The following is a 22,344-nucleotide window of genomic DNA, read 5'->3' on the forward strand; positions in this document are numbered from 1 at the left end:
ACTAGCCCTCTTGTATGTAATATCACAGAAAGCATGTAGCAAGTTTGATGAAGATTTGTTCGTTGGCCATCAATACTTTATATTTTATTATAGAAATATTTTATAATAGAAATTCTAACTTTGTTAATAAAATTGCTTATAAAATGTGGAACAATTTTTATTTTTTGAAAAATGGTTATTTATTTTGAGAGTGAGAGAGTATGAGCTAGCCAGGAGAGGAGCAGAGAGAATCCCAAGCAGGCTTCGCACTGTCAGTACAGAACCTGATGCCTGGCTTAATCCCATAAACTGTGAGATTATGACCTGAGCTGAAATCAGGAGTCAGACGCTTAACTGACTGAGCCACCCAGGTGCCCCTGAAACAGTTTTCATTGTTTAAAATTTATTTTTTGAGAGAGAGAGTAAGCAGAGGAGGAGCAGAGAGAGAAGGGGGCAGAGGATCTGAAGCAGGCTTTGTGCTGACAGGCTGACAGGAGCGAGCCTAATGGGGAGATTGACTCCCAAACCATGAGATCGTGACCTGAGCCGAAGTTGGAGGCTCAGCCGACTGAGTCACCCAGGTGTCCCGAACAGTTTTCATTTCTAAGACTTAAACTGACATTTGCAAAGATATTTCCAAACAAGACATTTAGAAAAATTCAGAACATTGGCATACTTTATAGGAAAAAAAGTTAAGAATTGGAAATTGATAAATATTCAAGACTTTACTTAACTTTTAGTGTAATTAATGCTGTTTTAAAACTGTTTTGACATAAAATTGATGTAGAATAGACTGCACACATTTAAGTAAGGTGTGCAAGTTGGTAAGTTTTGACATTTGTATATACCTGTGAAGCCATCACACAATAAAGATAGTGAACAAAACTATCATCTTCAAAAGTTGTTTTTACCCTTTCCATTTTTGTATTCCTATATATAGGAATTGAGCTTTCTTGTGGGATAGCAGTTACTTGAAAACAATTTGATCCTTTTGGGTCTATGTTAGAGAGGTCCAGAACAATGTGTACAGGACTAATGATTCCTCATTATATCCTTCTGCATACTCTGTCCATTGCCACAGGAATCACGGCATTTTCCAGTCTGGTTGGTGGGAATAGGCACTATTCCCAGCCCTGTGTGAGTTCAAGACACTTCCCCTTAAACCCTTCTGGTGATTCTTTCCTTGGCTTGGGGTAGTTTTTTCACTCACATGCACTGATCAGTACAAGGCTGAATACTCAAGGAAAACCTTTGAGATTCAAAGGGGAATCTAGAGTTCTTAATTCTATTTCTTTTTTGTCTAGTACTATGTCTACAAACTCTTTGATCTTCCTGGGCTCTCGGCTCCTTTTCCTGAACTCACAGAATCTACTGAGTTCACCCTGTTTTCTCTTCCTATGCAGGATTCCATGATACTCTCGAGGCAGCTAGCCAGGGCAATAAAAATAGTGCTCACCTCATTTGTTTCCAGCCGCTTAGGGATCGCTGTTCTTTGTTGCCTCTTGTGTGCCTTAAAAGTGATTGTTGCATGTATTTAGTGTAGTTTTTTAATTGGTTCAGGCAAGAGGGTAAATCTGATCCTTGTTACTCCCGTTAGCCAGAAATGATACCCCTGCTTAATGCTCATTTAAAATTATCATGATAGATAAAGTTGGTTCTTATGCCAACACGTGGTGTTATTTTTCTTTTAGAAGAAATAACATGGAAAGGGCTGTTGCATAGTATGTAACTTAATAATATATCATTGCCGAAAGACAGCTGTTGCCACAAAGGTATTTCTTTAAGCGGTCATGCACCGTTTAATTAGGAAGACTGACTTTGCCTTAGTTGAAGTGTTATCACTTAAAAGTTTGTTTTAGACTTTATACTATTAGGAAATAAATGCTGTATCTTAGGTTTTACATGATCAATCAATATATTGCTTATATAGGAGAGATTTTTGGGCATGTTTTCCAAATTGATTAATTAAAGCCTTTTAAAAGTTTTAGTTAATATTGAATTTCTGTTGTTTTACATTGTTATAAAATTAAGACATTTTACCTACTACAAATACACATAATTCAAAATAATAGTAACAATAGTAACAGTATTTAGCCTGTAATATTTCAGATTCTTTCAAGAAGTGTAGAAGGATCTAGAATGGGAATCAGAAATTTCAGATTCTTCTTTTAATACTATCTGTTCTGATGAGTTTAAGTTGTTTAAATCTCTGTTTTCCATCATTTACAAAAAGATTTTTAAAAAATTTTTGTTTATTTATTTTTGAGAGAGAGAGAGAGAGAGAGACAAGAGTGTGAGCTGGAGAGGGTTAGAGAGAGAGGGAGACACAGAATCCAAAGCAGGCTCCAGACTCTCAGCACAGAGCCCAACGCAGGGCTCAAACCCACAAACTGTGAGATCATGGCCTGAGCTGAAGTAGGATGCCCAACTGACTGAGCCACCCAGGTGCTCCAAAAAGGATTGTTTTCTAAAAGGCATTTTAAAAATGAATTATCGTTGAAACCCTACAGCAGTGCTTTACAAACTATATTTTGTGCATGCTATTGACCTAAAAATATCAGTGTATGTTCAACAGTATTGAGATGGTTCTGTTGTTAAATCACCAAGAAATAAAGTTAGGTGTTTTTAGTATACCCTTTTTCATGAAACTTGTAGATAATCGTATCCATTAGTGTTCATTACCGTACCTCTTACCAGAAATATTCATTGTTACTCATGTTCACACTTGGACTTTTTGTCTGATATGTTACATTTGAATGCAATATTGTCAACAAGTTTCACTGCATCTGTGTAATGTCTCAACTGATGCAAATCCTATATAGATTGGACAAGATAGTAATATCAAATTAACCAAGCCTGTGCCAGGCCTTTAAAGATCTCATAGGTAGAGTTATGTTATGCTTAACATAAATACTAAACAGAATAAACAGAAAGGAAGGAAGATACTATTTATTCAACATCATTCTATACTGTGTACTGTGTTAGTTGCTTTACATTGATACTTGGAGATTGGGTATTATGGACATTTGGGAAGGTTAAATATTTTTGCCTTTGGTTAGATAGCTGGTAAGTGCCAAGAGTTGGTATTTGTTTATCTTTTTTATTTCAAAACATGGACTCTGTTGTACCATATTACCTGTAGAGGAAGTAGCATCATGATAAGGAATAAACAGTTAAGATACGTTTCAAATGATGTTGGATTGGTGAAATTAGAAGGATGTATCCAAAAGAAATTACTTTCTTAATTATATGTTAATTTACCCATCACCTATTTTCAGAAGAACTTGGAAAAAGGCTCTCATTTGAAGTCTAATATTCTTCCTAAAGTATTTAAGATTCAGTTACTTTTAGAGCTTTTCTCTTACTTTTCTTTCTGAATTCTTGAGGCCTTTTAAATGGTACATTTATTATAGCACTTTCATTGTTGTACAGAGTGAAAGTATTCCAAAAATATTTGAGTACCTACCATATGGTAGGCATTGTGTTAGGCCTTCAGCCTGAGCTGAATAATCAAGGATATACATTTTTAACACATTTCATTTTTTCTTACCAAAATGTTTTTTTATCATTGTTCTAAATATCACTCATGGTCTTATTTATTGGGAATCTCTTGATTTTCTCTGATTTTTTTAACTTTCACTTCTTCAGAGCAAAACCTCCCCCCTTTTCACCCATGACAGGTAGTTTTATTAGTCTAAAGAGGCCTCATTCTTTTTACTTTCCTTGTCTGCATCTTGTGGAGTATGTATTACATAAAACAATAATAATCATGTTCATAATTCATAAATCATAAACTTAACTTGGCCATAGTTTTAGTTTGTTTCATTGTTTAGCTATCTGCATTGAATTAGAGATGAAAGAGATATAAATATAATAATTTATATAGTGTCTTTCAGTCCCTGTTGATTCCCGTCTCAAATGGATACTCTTGATTACACACAATGTTGGCTGTCTGATTAAACATTATTGTTTGTGTTTTCTGTGCCTTCCCTTCTATGTTCCTCCATCTATGTTCTGTCCTCCACACAATTTCCTCGTTTGTTTTTTTAATGCCTACTTGCTCTTTCTATTTCAGTACAGGTATCACATCTGGGACCCTCTTTGCTTCCTGCCTTTACCCTCCTCCACTCTGCCACACCCTGTGTTAAGATCTCCTCCATGTTGCCAAAACCCTAGATATCTCTATCATTGTCTTTTTATTTGATGTGTCTTTTTCTCATCAGCTCCTGTAATGAATTATCTATTGTTTTTTTACCCTCATATTTTCATTGCCTTGCACAGTCCCTGTCAAACAATAGATGTTTAGTGCATAGGGATGACTGCATAAATGGCACTGATATTTATATTTATTACTTGAGAAACTTTAAAAATTAAAGTTTAAATGTTTTGTCTATTGTAAAATACTGTTTTCAAGTCCTGTGTTATTCTTTTGAAAGACTTATAGGTAGGTGTTTTTCTTAAAACTGAAAAAAATTTATTGGGAGCTATCTATATTTTATAATGACATTCAAGTGGCCACGGTGAGATTTTTTTTCTAATCTCCACTATCCCTCTATCTCTTAACATACAAATCTTATGAATGAGACAGAGTAAAAGACTTTAGGCTGGGTAAAGATTAGGATTCCCTGCTGGCTTGTAATTATCAGAATCTGGATGGTTATTTATTTGAATGAAATGATGCATACATTGTGTACATCAAAAGTAAAGCATATGTGATTGTTAGAGGAATGTTTGAATTCCCCAGTGGGATGTCATGGGGTATGTTTATAAACTCCCACTAAGCAGTAGTTCTACAATGGAATTTCACTGGCATTGAGATAATAATTTGCACAGTCAAATTACCTTCTTTACAAAAACCCAGGGAATCATGAGGGCCTAATCCTTTATTAATGTCAACCCATAGGCTGCAAGAAAGCGTAAGATTGCCATTCGAAAAGCCCAGGGGAAAAATGTGGAGGCCATTCGGGAACTGAATGAGTATCTGGAACAGTGAGTGTCTTACAAGAGGATTGTGTTTTGTTATTCTGATAAATCTTTTTTAATTAAAATGGAATTTGCATTTGATTTTCCTTTTTGCCTCCATGCTGTTCATTTACAGAATATCTACACCCCCCCCCTTTTTTTTTTTCCCCTTTTCTCTCATCAGATTTGTTGGAGACCAAGAAGCCTGGCATGAACTTGCAGAACTTTATATCAATGAACATGAGTAAGTTATAAATTTTGTTAGGAGTGCAGTGTTTATCACTATTATAGAAGCTCAGGAGATGTGGTGGTTTCTGAAGGATTGATGAGAAGATACGAGTTGTGTCATCTTAAATGAACAAAATAAATAAATGAAATATAACAAATCAACAATATGTTGGTTATAATATGTGAATTCCTTTATTAAGTCATTTGTGTTTTTCTAAATTGTTTTGTTTGAGAAATAAGTTTTTCTTTCAAACACGGATTCTTTGAGTTAGGCCTACATTTGCTGAGCTAAGGTTATTTTTAGTGATTCAAAATTGTGAGTTTTTAGAGTCTAAATTGTTCTTATATACAAAGAGTATTATACACCCTGCTGTTTAAAAATTCTGTCAATTGTATGCATTTATTAGCCTTTGTATTAAGGGAATCAACTCTTCCAAAGTTAGAAGCATTCTGTTGCCTGGGTAAAAGACCAAGAATAATCAAGAATGTTGAATGCTGTAGGAACTTACTTATTGGATATTTAATGTTTTTGTTAGCTTTTTTTATTGATGCAGTGACAGGAGGAAATCCCAGTGTGAGAGGATTAGCCTAGTCTTAGTGCAAGTTTTCTAATATTGCAGCATTAACGCCAACCTCTATCTACAGGCAGGATTTTTTTTCTTTTTTCCCTTAGTTCTTCTAAATCTGAAGTATATCACATTGTTTCTTTTCTTCTTTCTGAGAGAATAGCCTCAGATTCTCATGCACATATTCTTATTGTGTATGAATAGTTAACCTTGTTCTCATACTACAAATAACTGAAACAGGAAATAAAATAGAATTAAGACACTTACCTCTTGCCTTTGCCCAGAGCTGTGTGTGTAATGTGAAGTGGAGAGTTAAGGTAGTTATCTGCCTATAAAATTGGAAGCTAAAGTAAAAGTACTAGCTGTCATTTAATGAATGTCTATTGTATTTTGGGAACCATTCTTCAGTTCTCTTCTGTGTTCTAGCTGTCAGATTCTTTTTGTTTCCATTGGGGAATTATGTCCTTAATCGTGTTCATACAGATGTATGTATGATTCTATGACCACATATGTAAACATACTCAGGATTCTCTTAGGTATGTGAGAGTGGTATAGTACATTTGGTTTAAATGGTAATGTTTCCACTTTTCGTAGCTTTTTTTCAAAATTTATTTTTACTTTTATTCCTATATACTTAACAAACAGTGATATATTAATTTCAGGTGGTTCATTTTTCATAGTTTTAAAATCAGCATTGTTAGAGTGTACAGTATATAGTTTACCATGAAGGTAATTTTTTGGAGTGCAGTAAAACAATTAATATTCATTTTATTTTGTCCCTCAAACAGATGACTTAAAATAGTTTAATACTTAAAATAGTTTAGTGTCTTTTGAAGATCTTGTGATTAAAGGTATTTAAAAATATTTCATATTAATCAAGGAGTTTTTTTTAATTAAATATCTAATGAAGAAAATTTGGAAAACACAACAAAGAATAAAGACAAAGACCAAAATCATAATTGGATCATCATCTTAAGTTATCTACTATTTATATTTGATTTTTTTTCTTCTGTACCTCTTAAAGCAAACAGAAACCTAAAATAGAATTATCTTTTATAGCTTATACTTTTTACTTTGTTATGTTTTGACATACATTACTTATCACAATAAATATTTTAATAGCTTTATATTATTCCATCTTATTAATGTACTCTAGTATTCTTTATCAGTTTCCTAGGGGAATGGAAAACTTGTTCTTTTGTTTTTGCTTTTTCATTTTTGCTATAATGCTGTACTAATTATTTCCTTGTTTTAATTCTTTAAAAAAATTTTTTTAATGTTTTATCTATTTCTGAGAGAGAGAGACAGTGTGAGCAGAGGAGGGTCAGCGAGAGAGGGAGATACAGAATCCCAAACAGGCTCCGGGCTGGCTGTTAGCACAGAGCCGATGCAGGGCTTGAACCCACAAACTAGGAGATCATGACCTGAGCTGAAGTCGGACGCTTAACCGACTGAGCCACCCAGGCGCCTCTTCCTTGTCTTAATTCTTAGAAGTAAAATTACTTGATTATATACTCTTTTTTAGTGGTTTTGGTAATTATTGCTAGCTATTCACTAGAAATTTACTCTCACATCAGCAATTACTAGCATCCCCTTAACAACACTGGGTGCTGTCATTCTTTTTAGTCTTTATAAATTTTGCAAGGTGAAAATTGGTTAAATATTTAAAACTTCTTAACAGATTTTTTATAGCTCTTTATATAAATGATATGAGTGTTTCCTGTGGCAGCATGTATACTATATAAATGATATGAACTTTTGTCCTCTTAAAAATATATCCTTGTTTGTTACATATCTTTTTAACATTAATTTTTTTAACTTACAGAAATTACATATTTATTTCAATTTTTATTGCTTCCATGTCCTCTAAGAACTACATAAATCAATCTCCTCTCTTTTCTTTTTCCTTTCTCAGTGTTACTTTTTTGTATATATTTCTAATACTCCTGTATTTAGTTTTAAAATAGATTATACTTTATTTTTAACCCATAATTAAACTTACTATTATTTGCTTCACCTTGTAATAGCCACATTCAGTTTTACTTTGAATCTAAAAAGTTCATTGAGATAGAATTGAATATACATATACTTAAGAGAAATGAACTGTAAAATCAAAGAAATCAAGAAATACAAAGACAGAAAAAGCGCCCGAAAAGTAATTTCTTCTCAAGGCAAATGATAATTATGTTCAGCCTACCTTTCTATCTTGCATTGCAGAACTCTTTTTGGTCTTGAAGCTAGTTATTTGCAAAATGACCATTTATTTTTTTCTAATTGAACACACAGGGAATATTCAGGTTTAGGGTGAGTGAAAATATTTCCAGATTTTTTGAAACTGTGTAAATCAGAATCTGTTCATTTAATTCATTTAACCTGTTTGGGCAAGTCACTGTGGCATGTAGGTTTTTTGTTGTTTGTTTGTTTGTTTTTGGTAGAAGAGGTAAGTTCTGTGGAATGCCACTACAGTTTTGTAGGCATAGTGGCTAAATGTAGCACATTAGGAATTGCTAGATGTATTATCATTTTGGCATTCTTTCTGCATAGGAGGAGTAGTTATAACCTCTTTTAAGTAGAATAAGTTGCAGGCAGCATTGCTACTCTAGATCTACAATTTTTACTCCAAATAAATTTCCAAAATAGAATGTTCATATACACCTATTCATTGTGTTAGAGAAGTTAAAGAGGATGTAGAATTCTGCCAAGTTTGTTTTTATATCTTTAAACACTTATCTTTATTTAATTTTGCTTCTAATTTATAAATCTGATTTATAAATTTCTGATTATAGTTTCTATTTAGTGATTGTAGTGGTATATGTCACACCATTCAACCATATTGAGACATTTTACTTGCTCTAAATATAAAAAGTTAGTTAAAATGTATACATTAGTACTACCAATACAAATTATAAATGAAAATATGTATTTTTAACAAAGGTACCTGATTTTTTCCCCTTGATTTCTGGTCAGAACTAGATATTATATCAGCAAGGAACAGTTAGTAATAAAACTAATTATAATTGTGACTATGTAGGTCCAGCCTTACTATAAAATTCTGTAACAAATGAAATTATCAAAACCCTATAAGGAAGAATCATTAAGTTGATAAAGTAATATAGGGCTAAATATGATCTATATAAATGCTTTTGCGAAGAACGGAAGAACTTGGAAAACTTTAGTCATTGACTTTGACATACTAATACTAGTAGTTATTTTAAATACATTCAAATAATTTTAATTCTCTAATCATTGAGTGATTGTGTGTAGTGAATTAACTTTTTTATGCATTTGGAATGAAATTGGCTAGGTACCATTCTTGGAAGAATTGTGGAAATAGTCACTTCCACATGGTTTAATACTTTTGAGTGAACTGCTGTGAAAACTGTATTAAACTATCTTTTGCTCCTTTTAGCTCTAAGTTTATTTGATTCTATACTTTATCCACAAAATTATTTGATTTTATACTTTGTAAAACTGGGGGGAGGGATCCTCTTCTTGTATGAGATACTAAATAATTTTTGAGAAAAATACCTTGGCATTCAGTTTTCAGCAGAAACTCCTACCTGTCTATTTTATCTTACTGTATGTTATATAAGAACCAGAATCACAGTGTGTTCAGCCTATTTAAATCTGTAAGAACGTTTATTCTTAGCATTAATATGAATTTTTGCATCATCCTGTTAAAAGGAACATATTTAAAAGTTGATAAAGTTGAGTATTTAAGGTACACTTTCCACAACTGATCTTAGCCAAAAGGCTGAGAAGCGATTAAGGTACACTTTTCACATCTCTTATGGAATGATAAATATATGTTAGATAGATAGTCATAATACTTTTGTTCTAGACAATTATTATAGAATTTTTTTAGTGATTTATTTTTTAGTGATTTATTACATATCTATCACATGTCAAGAACCAATGCTAGTTTTGGATATAAAAAGGAAAAGGACTAAATAGCTCTATGATCCTTGATGATGTGTATACATATATATACACATAAATCTAAAATGCTGTGATATTTAGATCGTCTACAGGGTGTTTTTGGTTTCTCGGGGAGTTTGGGTTTGATTGTTTTACTGTTTTTATGTTATGTTATCGTTGACGTCTTCATCACTACCATCATTACCATAATTTTTCATTGTGTGTAGTGCGTAGAAACAGTAAGCATAGCGGTTAAGAGTAGGCTGTTTGGAGTTTCAGTTTGCATCTCTGTGACTTCTCAACTATAAAATGGTGATAATAATTTCCTACTTCCTAGGATTTGGGGAGGATTAAATGAGTTAATACATATAACATACCTAGAGAAGTGCATGATACATAAAGAGCATGTAATAAAAGGAAGATGTTATTAGTCAGTACATATATGTGAAACTGCAGCATGTATATTTTGAAAAGTATATCAGACTTAGTGTGAAGATAGGTAGCTTTGTACATTGGTGACAAATGCCAAAAATAACTGTAGGTAGCCTTTTTCTGTTAGGTACTTTTATCACCTTTTCACTGGGAATAAATCTTGTAACACCTGTGTTCTTTAGGATTTCCTGTAAATGGTGAGGATAGTCACATCACTTTAAACATATAAAATACATTAAGGGGAATTATAGGCATGTGGTGTAAAACTATTTTTCCAGAGCCCTTTGTAGCAGTTCTCTCCTCAGGTTTTTATCAAGATGCTTGTTTCTTCACCATGTGTTGAAATAGTAGTAGAGTGCATATCAGAACCACTAACTTGATCTATTTACATGGATTTAAACATGTATAACTTCATTATAATTTCGTATTTGACAAACAAGTAACAAAAAGTCTTTGTAATAGAATATTTTGTAAGTATGTGTCAATAAGGATTTTTATGAATAGAGAGTATTTATTAAAACAGTCTTCATTATGCTTTAGCTATATGAATATTTTATTCAGTGATCAATGGACTTGAATTTATTTTATATGTAACCTGGTCCAAGGTCATGAAGTCTATGCTGTGAATAAAGTTTGGATGTCATAATGGTGACCCATTTTTAAGAATGTAGTATCTACTGATTGTTCATAATCTGCTTTAGGAGTTAAGCATTTGTTATTTGTATTTGTCAATTCAACATAAGTATTTATAAAGCTTTTTAAATTTTGGGAATAAAATGTCTAACATCACTAAAATTGTTTTAAAATTATTTTCAAACATTGTTTTAAGTTATTTTTATTATTTTTAAGTTATTTGAGCTAAGATGATATTTCTGACTTTTAAAATTGGTAGTTCCTCTTCATATTTTTCAGCTATGCTAAAGCAGCCTTTTGCTTAGAGGAGCTAATGATGACTAATCCACACAACCACTTATACTGTCAGCAGTATGCTGAAGTAAGTGTTTTTAGAAACAACAGTTGTATATGATTTTATTTTTGTTGGTGTTATATATTATTTTAGAACTAAGAATATGTCCTATGAGACAAGAATATAAATATTAAAATATCTGATGAAAATCAACTATGAGTAAAAGTTTAAAATTCTTAACATTGCAATGGGAATATGACTTATAAAGCACTTCAAACAGTGAAATTATTTGTGATTTTTATTATATACTATTTTCTTTCCTAATTATGAACCCATGATGTCACCACTATCACCATTTAATGCCTTCTGAGACATTTATAATAGTTATGATTTTTAAATCCATATTCTAGGAAGTTGATATTAAGATCAGTATTTTTGGAAGTAGGAAGTATTTATCTCACTATTAAGAATAATGATACAATTGAATGCTATGTTAGAAGGATTTTATTATTAAGAAATGTCAAGGTGGCTAGAAAAGTATTGACATATAGATTTAGAATGCTAGTAACAGAAAATACAAAGTTGTGAGGCATTTGCAAGGCAGTTGAAATAGAAATTACATTGGCTTTTTTATTGACAGCATTTTGTTTTAAAAACTACTCTGTGATCTTAATGTTCATAGAATAGGTTTTTCAGGGAGGTTATGCTTTAAAATTTAGATTAGCTTTAACAACTTTAAGATGAATTCTTTTAACATCTTGAATTTGTTTACAGAATATCTGTTTCAGTTACTCATGCCTATGGTATGATGAAACATGCTATATTTCAAAGTAGTAAAATAAACAGATTTCAGCACTCTGCAATTTTTAACAGGTTAAATATACTCAAGGTGGACTTGAAAACCTCGAACTTTCAAGAAAGTATTTTGCACAGGCATTGAAACTGAACAACAGAAATATGAGAGCTTTGTTTGGGCTTTACATGGTGAGTAGAGGTGCATGTTTAATGTTATACTCGCAATTCTGTCATTTAAATCCATTAAGTCTATCCCATCCAATCACTTCCCTCTTGTTTTTTGTGTATTGTTAGCATGTTTTTCACTTGCATTAAACATGAGCAATGGATTGTATTGCAGTTTTATTTTTGAAAGTTAATATATTCTAGCTATTTGACATTTTATTGTAAAATATCTTTTATTGTATCAGAATTTAAGTCTGCCTTTATTAAATAGTAACATACAAAACCATATTATGTATTGTCTTAATTGTTTTGATATTCTTGGGTTTATGTCCAACATTATTATTTTTCTTACTGTAAATTATATGTCACGTTTTTAAACTATGCAGTAACAGACATTAGAAATAAAATCTCTACGTCAAATATAAACTTCATATATGGTACAGAAGAAGAGCTTGGAAATTGTGGGAAGCATGTAATTAAATATTTCTATGGTTTATGTATGCGTAATGATGAGCTTAGAAAAGTCAATTAACAAGGGCTGTGGGAAATAGGGGAAGAATTTGCTGATCCTTAAAATATACATAATACGAGCTCCTCTCTCTACAATCAGAAAACTTTTTTTTAATAGGCTAGTTCTTTGAAATTTTAATTTATCCTGGTCTTTTCCTGGAGTTTTGGATGAATGTCTTATTAAGACTTAGTGAAAAAGAATTGGTTGCAGAAATAGAGGCAGGAAGAAATATAAATGAAATAATTTTCAGGAAAAGAATGGCAAAATATAATTAGAAAACAGTTCAAATGAATTTCAAGAAATTTTTTTTGGATCTACCAGTTCCAATTATAGTAGCTTGGATATACAGTATAATAGCAATGTCTCTTTTTACCAAGTAAATGAAATACTAATAAATATATATATGACAATAGATTATTAATAATAGTTTACACATAACACTTTATGTGCTAAGCATTGTTTTGAGCTCTTTTTAAAATTTAAATCATTAAATCTTCACATCACCTATTTGAGAAAGTACTGTTATTGCTACCATTTCACAGAAAGTGAAACTAAGATGCAGAGAGGCCTAGTTAATTTGTGGAAGGGTAGTCACAGACTTACTGAGTGATTGAGATGAGATATCAGCTCAGGCAGTTGATTCCAGAGTTATTCTTTTAATCACTCTATTTGCTGAAATTCATACCAAAAAGTTGACAGTAAAGACATTAAGGTGTAAAAGTCAGATTTTGGCGTATAAATTTTTCATTGACAGAGGAGGTGATGGAGGGAAAGAGCCAATAACACAGGCTAAGTATAAAAGAAAGGCTTAATATTTTTTTAATAACATGGACAGAACCTCATAAGATTAAGACATATTTAGCATAAGATAAAAGATCTTCTCCCTGGAAGTGTATATATAAATACTTGAAAATTAGCATATAATCTTGGAGGTGTACATATTCTTTCATGGATCCTAGATTAGGATGGATCAAATTGTAGTGATTCTAACTGGTGCTGTGAAATCAGTTTGGAAACTCTTGGTATAGTGAAAAGAGAAGTAGATTGGAAATGAGGATCTCTTTCTATTTCTAAGGCTTTCATTAACTTGCTTTGGTGAAATCACATCACTCCTCATGGACTTAAGTTTTTTTCACCTGTTAATGTAGGAAGTTGAACTAAATTATTTTTGAGATTCCTTCTTACATTAATATTCAATAATTCTATAATTCTGATATAGGATAGCTAAAGTAATACCGTGATAAATAATTAGAAATAATAACTTAATAACAAATAATAATAATGACCAGCAATATCGTACAGTATTTAAATAATGTTCTATAATATTTAAGTACTTAATTTTACCTTTAGAAGTTGTGGTAGATAGATAATAAAATAAATTAGGGATTATGTAAGAAATTCATTCTTGGGGCGCCTGGGTGGCTTAGTCAGTTAGGCATCCGACTTTTGCTTAGGTCATGATCTCGCGGTTCGTGGGTTCATGCCCTGCGTCGGGCTCTGTGCTGATTGCCAGCTCAGAGCCTGGAGCCTGTTTCAGAGTCTGTGACTCCCTCTCTCTCTGACCCTCCCCTGCTCACGCTGTCTCTCTCTCTCTCTCTCCTAGAAATAAATAAAACATTAAAAAAAAAAAAAGAAATTCATTCTTTTTTGTTACTTTATCTTATATTTTAAAACATATTTTGATTTTTAAAAACTAACTTCATTGCAATTTACTTTTATTTTTAAACTTATTTTGGTACAACCTATAAAACCTCTTTGCTATCCCATTGCAATTATGGCCTTTACATTTTTTTTTTATTATCTTGGCTAGAAAAAAGGAATTTTGTTTTTGATGTTTCTTTTTTGTTTTTAGTCGGCAAGTCATATTGCTTCTAATCCAAAAGCAAGTGCAAAAACAAAAAAGGACAACATGAAATATGCTAGTTGGGCAGCTAGTCAAATAAACAGAGCTTATCAGGTCAGTATTGATCATTTTATGTTGTCATATAGATCAGTTAATGTATTTCTTGTTTTTGTTTCAGCAAACTACAAAGCCAAATGTCTGTCATTGAACTTTTATGCCTTTAGGTCTTAATCGAATGTGTTTTAACTGTGTAAAATTAACTTGTAGGATCACTTTTTTTTTTTTTTTCCCAAAAAAAGTCTGTTACTGGGGCAACCGGGTGGCTCAGTTGGTTAAGCTTCCCACTCTTGATCTTAGCTCAGGTCTTGATCTCATGGTTGTGAGTTCACGCCCCACATTGGACCCTGCACTGGGTGTGAAGCCTACTTAAAAAAAAAAACAAACAACAATTCCACAAAAGAAGTCCATTACTATTATGATCCTATAATGAACCTTATCATCTGCAAAATTTCAGTAGTTCAGACAAATAAAAAGTAATTCTAAAAATTCAAGAAAGGTAAACAAATTGCATAATGTGCAGATTGGGTATGTGAGTTGAGTATGTTATTAGAGGTATCTCAGGTAAATACAAGGGAGGAAGAAAAGCCTAAAGGTAAACTAACCAGACTATATAACAAAGATTTTGTGCTTTGCTTACATGTCAGATCTTATCTGAAAATTCTCTTTTTTTAGTTTTCTGAAGCTTGACCCTAGGAGATTCTTCAGTAATGGTTCATGGGAAATCATATCTTTTTATATCTTGCATGTTTATAAACCTGTCTGTCAGTAGTCTTTATATTTGAAGGATAGTTGGGCTTTTTATACAACCTTTCTGAAGGTATATTACTGAAGTATCTTAAACATATTGTTCCATTGTGTTTTAGGATAAAATATTGCTGTTAAGAAGCCTGATGCATCCTGATTTTCTTTCTCTAAGTGACAGACTTTTTCTCTGAATGTCCAAAGGAATTTTTCCCTTATTATTAAAATCCAGTAGTTTTACTGCAATACGTTTTGTTGATTGTTGGGTCAGTTTTCCCAATTGCGCAGTAGGCCCATTTAATATATGGATTTAATCCTCTTAATTTGAGGAGAGTTGCTTTTAGAATTATAGTGTTAAATATCTTTTCTGTTTAATTGCTGAAGTTTTTTTTTTTCAGGATGTAAATATATTGGGTTTCCTTTCTTACCACCTTGTTATATCATTCATTTTTTTCCAAATCTTTTTCTGTCATTTTCTGTATTTATTTTCTTTTTTTTCTCTAATAATTTTTAATGGAATTAGTCTGTATTCTTTTTTTCTGTTCTCCTTGTTTAAATCAGATAGTTTTGATTAGGAGGAGATTTTTGTGGAATGAGAGTGTCAGAGATAGGATAGGATAACTTTCCCAGCTTGTCTTTTTATGGCTTCCTCTTTGTTATAGAGAACTTAAATATGACCTCTCTGTATATGTAGTCTTTCTCAGAGCTAGGTCTGCTACAGAAAGATTTTCTGGCTTTGACCCTATAGAGGTCTGTAGATCTTGAATTTTGAGGTACTGCTCTTAGCTTTAAATGTTGCATTTTGTTGTTAGAGTTCTTTCTTTCATTCTTTCTGGGGTTTGCTGCCTGTGGGCATCACTACTTTCCTTATCACCCGCACCCTTTCCCTTCATCTGAACCATCTCTCCCTCTTACCCCTATTGTTTCTGCCCAGTTAAATTTGGTTTCACTTTCTGGTGATTATCCTTCAGTGTGAGGTTTTTTTTCACTCCTGGAAAAGGATGTTTGCTGGGTATTTCAGAGATTTTGAGGTTGTAGACTGTTGGGCTTGTTTAATGTCACATTTGTATGCAGCTTTTAACACCTATCTTTGATTTGGAGCCTTTGAGACTGTCCTAGTTTTGTAGGCCATTTGCAGATTCATCCAATTTATACTCTTCATTTGTGTGGCTTGTAGAGTAGTATTAAGTTGTCCATACCTATCATACATACATACCATACTCCTACCATACTGCTGTTGATCCTTTCTAGGTCCTGCCACTATTGGTAATAAAACCATATTGTAGAGGTTTTTTTGAGGATTTCCTATAGTGTAGTTTTTTTTGAAGTTGTGCTCTTTGGGCTTGTTTTCTTTTATTTTGGTTTTGATGCTGTTTTTGTTTGGTTTTATACTCCTTGTTGGAGAAGGTTAGAGAGATTAAAAAAATTTAGTGTCCCTGTGATCACATTATTTAAAGATATGTTTGTGTACTTTTATTATATGTAATAGAGGTTATTCTCTTGGCATATTGTAAGTCAGAATATAAATGCAGTTAGTTTGAGATAGCACAGATCATAATGAGTTCCACACTTAGTAGTAGGCCTTGAGTATGTGTGTGATTTAAAGATAAGACTCTGATAATATAAAATTAATGGCATGCAGACTACATCCTTTTTTAAAGCTATTTTTGAGAAACAATTAGCTGCTCAGAGAGTGCTTTTTTTTTGACATGGCATGACTGTATTTTTAAAATCTATTTTTATTATACATAGAAAAAAAGAACCCAAGTCATAAATATACATTTCAATGAATTATACAAGATAAGTGTATCCATGTCAAGAAATGGAAACAGTATAGCACCCAGAGCCCTTATAGTATATCCTCTTAATATCTGCTCCTATCAACCTCAATAGTGTTGATTTATAATCCCGTTGTTTTGGTTTAGTTTTGAACTTTATGGAATCATACAGTATGTATTCATTTTTGTCTAGTCTATTTCACTATTCTGTTTATGACATTCCTGTTTATGTCTGTAGTTCATTCATTTTCATTTTACTGTTATGTGGTGTATGAAAATAATATAATTTATCTGGTCAGCTGTTGATAGGCATTTGGGTTATTTCTTGTTTAGGGCTATTATGAATAATATTACATTGAATATGGCTGCAGAGTCTTTTGGTATACATGTACTTCTGGTGGGTGTATACCTCTGAATGGAAATATTGAGTCATAATTTGTTTTCCAAATTAGTTGTTTATCGTCCCACCAATAGTGTTTGGCAGTTCTCACAGCTCCACATCTTTGCCAGTACTTGGTGCTGTCATTTTTTATAATTATAACCATTCTGGTATATGTATAGTCATATCCATGGTTTCCTTTTACATCTCCCTGATGACCAGTGAGATTGAACACTTTTTCATATGTTTATTGGTCATTTGGATATCCACTTTCGTGAAGTCTAGCTTTTTCATTGCTTTATGACTTATTTTGTTTTTTTTTAAACAGTTCTGATTATGAGCTTTTTGTTAGTTATATATGTAGCACATTCCTTCAACTCTTTACTTGCTATCTCCCTCAAATGATTTTGATGAATAAAAGTTCTGAAGTTAAATGTTTATTTTCTTTTATGATTTGTGCTTTTTGTGTTTTGTTTAAGAAATCGGTTGCTACTCATAGTCATAAAGATAATTTTGTGTGTCTTTAGAAGGTTTTTTTTCTTCTACCTTTTGTATTTAGATCCACAGTCCATTTGAAATTGATTTCTATGTATGATGTGAAATAAGGGTCAATTTCCTCTCATGTAGCTATTCACAGAGTTTCTATCCATCTCTGTATTTGGTCATGAGTCCCATTCTGTGAATACTAGTACCGTGTAGGAGTTAAGAGAACATAAATGCTAGATCCATATTGTCTGTTTTCAAAGTTTGGTGTTGACATTTATTATTTATGTGGCTTTGGATAAATTATACACTATCTCTGGGTTTAGCTTTTCATCTGCAAAATGGACACAATTGAAGTTTTTTGAAAATTAAAGGAGTTAATAAATAATTTTCACCAAGTCACAGTAATACTCATTACATTGTATTTACTAATCACATCATCCAAGTTTTCTTTATGATGAACTGCTATGTTCATTACAATTAAAACAACAACAATAATACTTATAAGAGCAAATATTTGTAGATAATTTCTCACAAGCTAGGTATTTTGCCTGTTTTATAAATGAAGAAGTTAAAGCATGGAAAGATTAAATAACTTTCCCAAGATGACATAGATGCTTAAGGACAGCTGTTTTCAAACCTAGGGAGTCTGATTCCAGAGTTGGTACTTGGAAGAGTCGCAGTATATATACTCTTCTATAAAGAAATGTCAGGTATAAATGTATCTGAAGGTATACAGTTTTTTACTCTCTTAATTATTTTCTCATGTGAATAGTTGATAACCTACCCTCGTGTCTCTTCAATTCAGACCTAAAGCTCTAAATAGTAACTACATTCAGAATTTTATTTGTTTTGTTTTTTTCCTTTCTTACTGTCTCTTCAGTAATACAAGAACAGACAAGCATGTTTTTTTCTGCCTTAAGAGATGCACCACTGGACATGAATCTGTCATTTCAGTATTTTGAGCCATTGTTCATAGATCCAAACCCTGTTGTTTAGTAATATTTACCCTTCCTGCCATTTTTTTTTTAATTTTGCCTTACTAATTCCATTCTACTTAGAGATTTATAAAGTCTCTGTGTTTTTTGGAAAGCGCTCTAAGAGTGTCACCGGTACTCTTTAATAAGAGTTTTGCATCATAAACTCCACAGTCCTCAGAGACATTTTACGGATCTTTACTGAATATGATTTGCCTTTTCTTGACTCTGTAGGGAAGGATAGAAAAAAAGAACTTTAGCCAGTTTCTGTCATTTTAGATATCACTGCAGGAAGATAACACATCTCTCAGGTCATCATGTCACATTTCTGTATAGAAATTTCTAATACTCCTCAACTAGGAATCACCCATCATGCAAAATTTATTTGCCCCTAGATACTAGTAACAGGTTTTAAATAAAATCTCTTGATGCTTTTAAAGCTTGCATATTCTTTGCTTTTTCTGTAGAGATTCTGGGCTCTTTCTGTGAATCAGATTCTGTAAATATTTGTATCAATTACCTTTTGCTAATTTAGTGATTTAAAATAACTTGTTTGCTTATGATTCTATAGGTAGGCTGTTTAGCTTGGGCTCAGTTGAATAACACTGCTTGTTTCCACTGGGCTTATTTATATTTCTGTGCTATCCTAGTGGTTGATGTCCTCACTTAAATATCTGACTGTTGGCTTGCTGTCTGTCAACTGGGATTGCTAGGCCTCGTGTTTCTCACTTGGCAGGCTAACCTGGACTTATTCGTGTGGTGGTCTAAGGGTTCCATGAGCAGCAAACAGTCAAACTCCAGTGTGTAAGGGTTTATTGAGTCTCTGTTTGTGTCATATATTGCTAATTTTCCATTGAGCAAAGAAAGTCACATTCTCAACCCAGATTCAGAGGATATAATACTTCACCTGTTAAATAGGAAGATAACTATGTGATCCTTTGGCAGTTTATTACCCTATTGTATAAGTCTATAGTCCCTACCTTCTGTTTTCATTTATTTTGTCTTTTTCTTTTTATCTGCTTATTAAGGTATGATTTATATACAGTAATGTGCATACATTTGAAATGTACAGTTGAGTTTTGACAAATGTATATTCCCTTCCCACCAGCACCCCATACAAGATATACAACATTTCCATCACCCAAGAGAGTCCCCTTTGCCACTTTGCAGTCAGCCGCACTTGACACTGTAGACAAGCACTGATTTGATTTTTATCACTATAAATTGGTTTTGCCTGTACTAGAACGTTATATAAATGAGATCATAGGTTACGTACTCTTTTGTGCCTGGCTTCTTTCACTCAGTATAATGTTTCTGAGATTTATCCATCCAGTGTTCCAATCTATTTATCCTATTACTTTGTCCACCCATATTATTTTCCACAATTTATGCAAAGGTAAAGGTTAGCCCAGTTTATCCCAGTTGTCATAGTTGATAAATTATTGACCTTTGAATTTAATAAATAAGTTTTTATGATTTGAATGTGCTTTCTGGTGACTTTCCTTTAACATTGTAGGGAATTATGAAAGCAGAGTTTATTTAAGCAAAATCTAACTGTATGAAAACAAAAATGCAGAATTTTTGTGATTAATGTGGGAAGTATAACTTTCAGAGATTGGCATTTTAGGAATTAGATAAATCTCTGGGATCTAATTGAGAATTTTATGACTCATGTCTTGGCATATAAACAAATATAGAGTATATAATAAATACTCCTTATTGTAATGTTTTCCTAGACATTTATAAATTAGAGAAAATGAGATTTTAAGAACTGCTTTTCCTTCTTTCTTTCTACTTAATAATGAAACAGAATATGGCTACTACTTGCTCTTCAATTAGGTAATTGGTTTAGTATGTTTAGTACAGGCAGGCAAGTTTGATTAATGCTCATGAAAAACTTTAATGTGAACCTAACTCACAATAATTTTCCAGATAAATGCTTCTTTGGTACACTTTTAAATTCGTCTGTGCTAGCAATCCATATGTTATTTATGATTGCAGAAGTGATTCTGTTACTATCCTTTTGGGAAATGGAAAATTAAATCATGATTTGAGGGAAAATAGGATTCCGGCTTAATCAGTTAAATTGCCATATAATTCTGGAATAGACAAAATAATTGCATGTCAGGCAAAATTTGAAGTGATAGATTTATATTTCCAACTTTCTTTTTATTTGTTCTGACAGAAATAAGTTTGGTTTATTCTAAATTGCACTGGTTGTCAGTAGTATTGTCACACAATCTTAAGTGATTTTTAAAATTAGGTAATTTAAAAAATCACATTTATATTTACTTTTTTTATGGTTGAGTACAAATCAAGAAAAGTGCTGTATTTTAAAATACTGGTTATGACTTCAGCTCTACAGAAATTTTTCGTTTCTATTTTGCTAATTAAAAAATAGGAGTGAATGTTTCTATGTGGTATCCTATTTTGCTCCAACCGATCAAAGCTTTTCCTTAGAATTAGGCCTTTAAGTATCTGATTAGGACCATTCCTGTTTACTTTGGATAGGCAGTTGTAAAAGAAAAGGCTTTCTGTTCTTGGTAAGTCCTTGTGAAAGTGAATTTATCAACTGGATTATAGGAGTAATAACATACCCCACATCCTTTAGTCACTATGGGAAATTATGGAAAGGCAGAGTTTTAAATGTTATGTTGCTGTTACCGTATTTTGCAATTATGAATCATATATTTAACAATTGAATTCCTTAAATTAGTAATGTCATATGAAAGGTAAAGTAATCTTGATTCTTATGAGAAGCTTATCTCTTCCCTCAACATTTCTTCTAGAAATCCCCTTTATTTACTCTATCAAATCAAGATTCAACCACAGAAGCTAATGGTTTAGGAAGTAGGAGAATCATAATGTTAACCTATAGCCAGTGAGGTCAGAGGCAGGTTACCAATTCCTGAACTCTATTGCTTCTGTGATTTTACCTGTACTTGATCACTTAATCTTTCTTAACAGGTCATGAGAAGTTTGCCAAATTAAGTTAATTACAAAAGAGAAGGAGCACATCATAAATCAAGTGCTAAGTGCTTAAGACAGCATTGGTATTTGCAGGGAAGATCAGTCATTTGAAAATGTATTGAGTGCTTAGATGTTAATTTGAAAATACTATATTTTCCTAATAGTAGATGTTAATCAATACTTCATCCTGGGGGAACAGATAATATAGATATAATAAACCTTCCCTTACCCATAAGGAATACTTCTCTAGTAAATCTGTAGTATTCAGTCAACCTGATAAATGATGAGAATTGTGAGTCTAGTTAGAAAACTCATTTTGAAATCAGCATGGGGTGTTCAACAGTGTTTCCCTCACTGATTATATGCACTATATTGAATTTAATATGCCATGAATTTTCTTTTAAATGTGCAAAGATACTATTTTTAATGTGTTGTATTTTTTTTTCATTTTGAAATCCAATGGTTTTAAAAATAAATTACAACTTCATAAACTAGAAATGCATATTTTAAAACATGTTTGCATCATTTTAGTATGTAGCATAGAGTTTTGACAGCTCTTTGCTACTGAAACATGCCATCTAATCAATTAATAATTCTAAAAATATTTTAAAGATTGTGATTTACTTTAAATAATTTTAGAGAGATCTTGC

General features: G+C 32.1%; 1 protein-coding gene across 2 annotated transcripts in view; it reads left to right on the plus strand.

Annotated features, from left to right (window-relative positions):
* The window catches only part of EMC2 (ER membrane protein complex subunit 2), a 43,311-nt gene that overhangs the window by 19,449 nt on the left and 1,518 nt on the right, over positions 1-22,344 (plus strand). The window contains exons 6-10 of one of the 2 annotated variants that reach the window (XM_039222348.1): positions 4,883-4,968; positions 5,126-5,185; positions 10,998-11,079; positions 11,866-11,976; positions 14,316-14,420. In XM_039222348.1, the coding sequence (XP_039078279.1) occupies positions 4,883-4,968; positions 5,126-5,185; positions 10,998-11,079; positions 11,866-11,976; positions 14,316-14,420 (444 nt within the window). The remainder of the gene's footprint in view (positions 1-4,882; positions 4,969-5,125; positions 5,186-10,997; positions 11,080-11,865; positions 11,977-14,315; positions 14,421-22,344) is intronic. The other variant, XM_039222349.1, reaches the window with a different exon arrangement.

Source organism: Hyaena hyaena, unplaced genomic scaffold, assembly GCF_003009895.1.
Source record: "Hyaena hyaena isolate Hyena2069 unplaced genomic scaffold, ASM300989v1 scaffold_1108, whole genome shotgun sequence".
NCBI classification, from domain to species: Eukaryota; Metazoa; Chordata; class Mammalia; order Carnivora; family Hyaenidae; genus Hyaena; species Hyaena hyaena.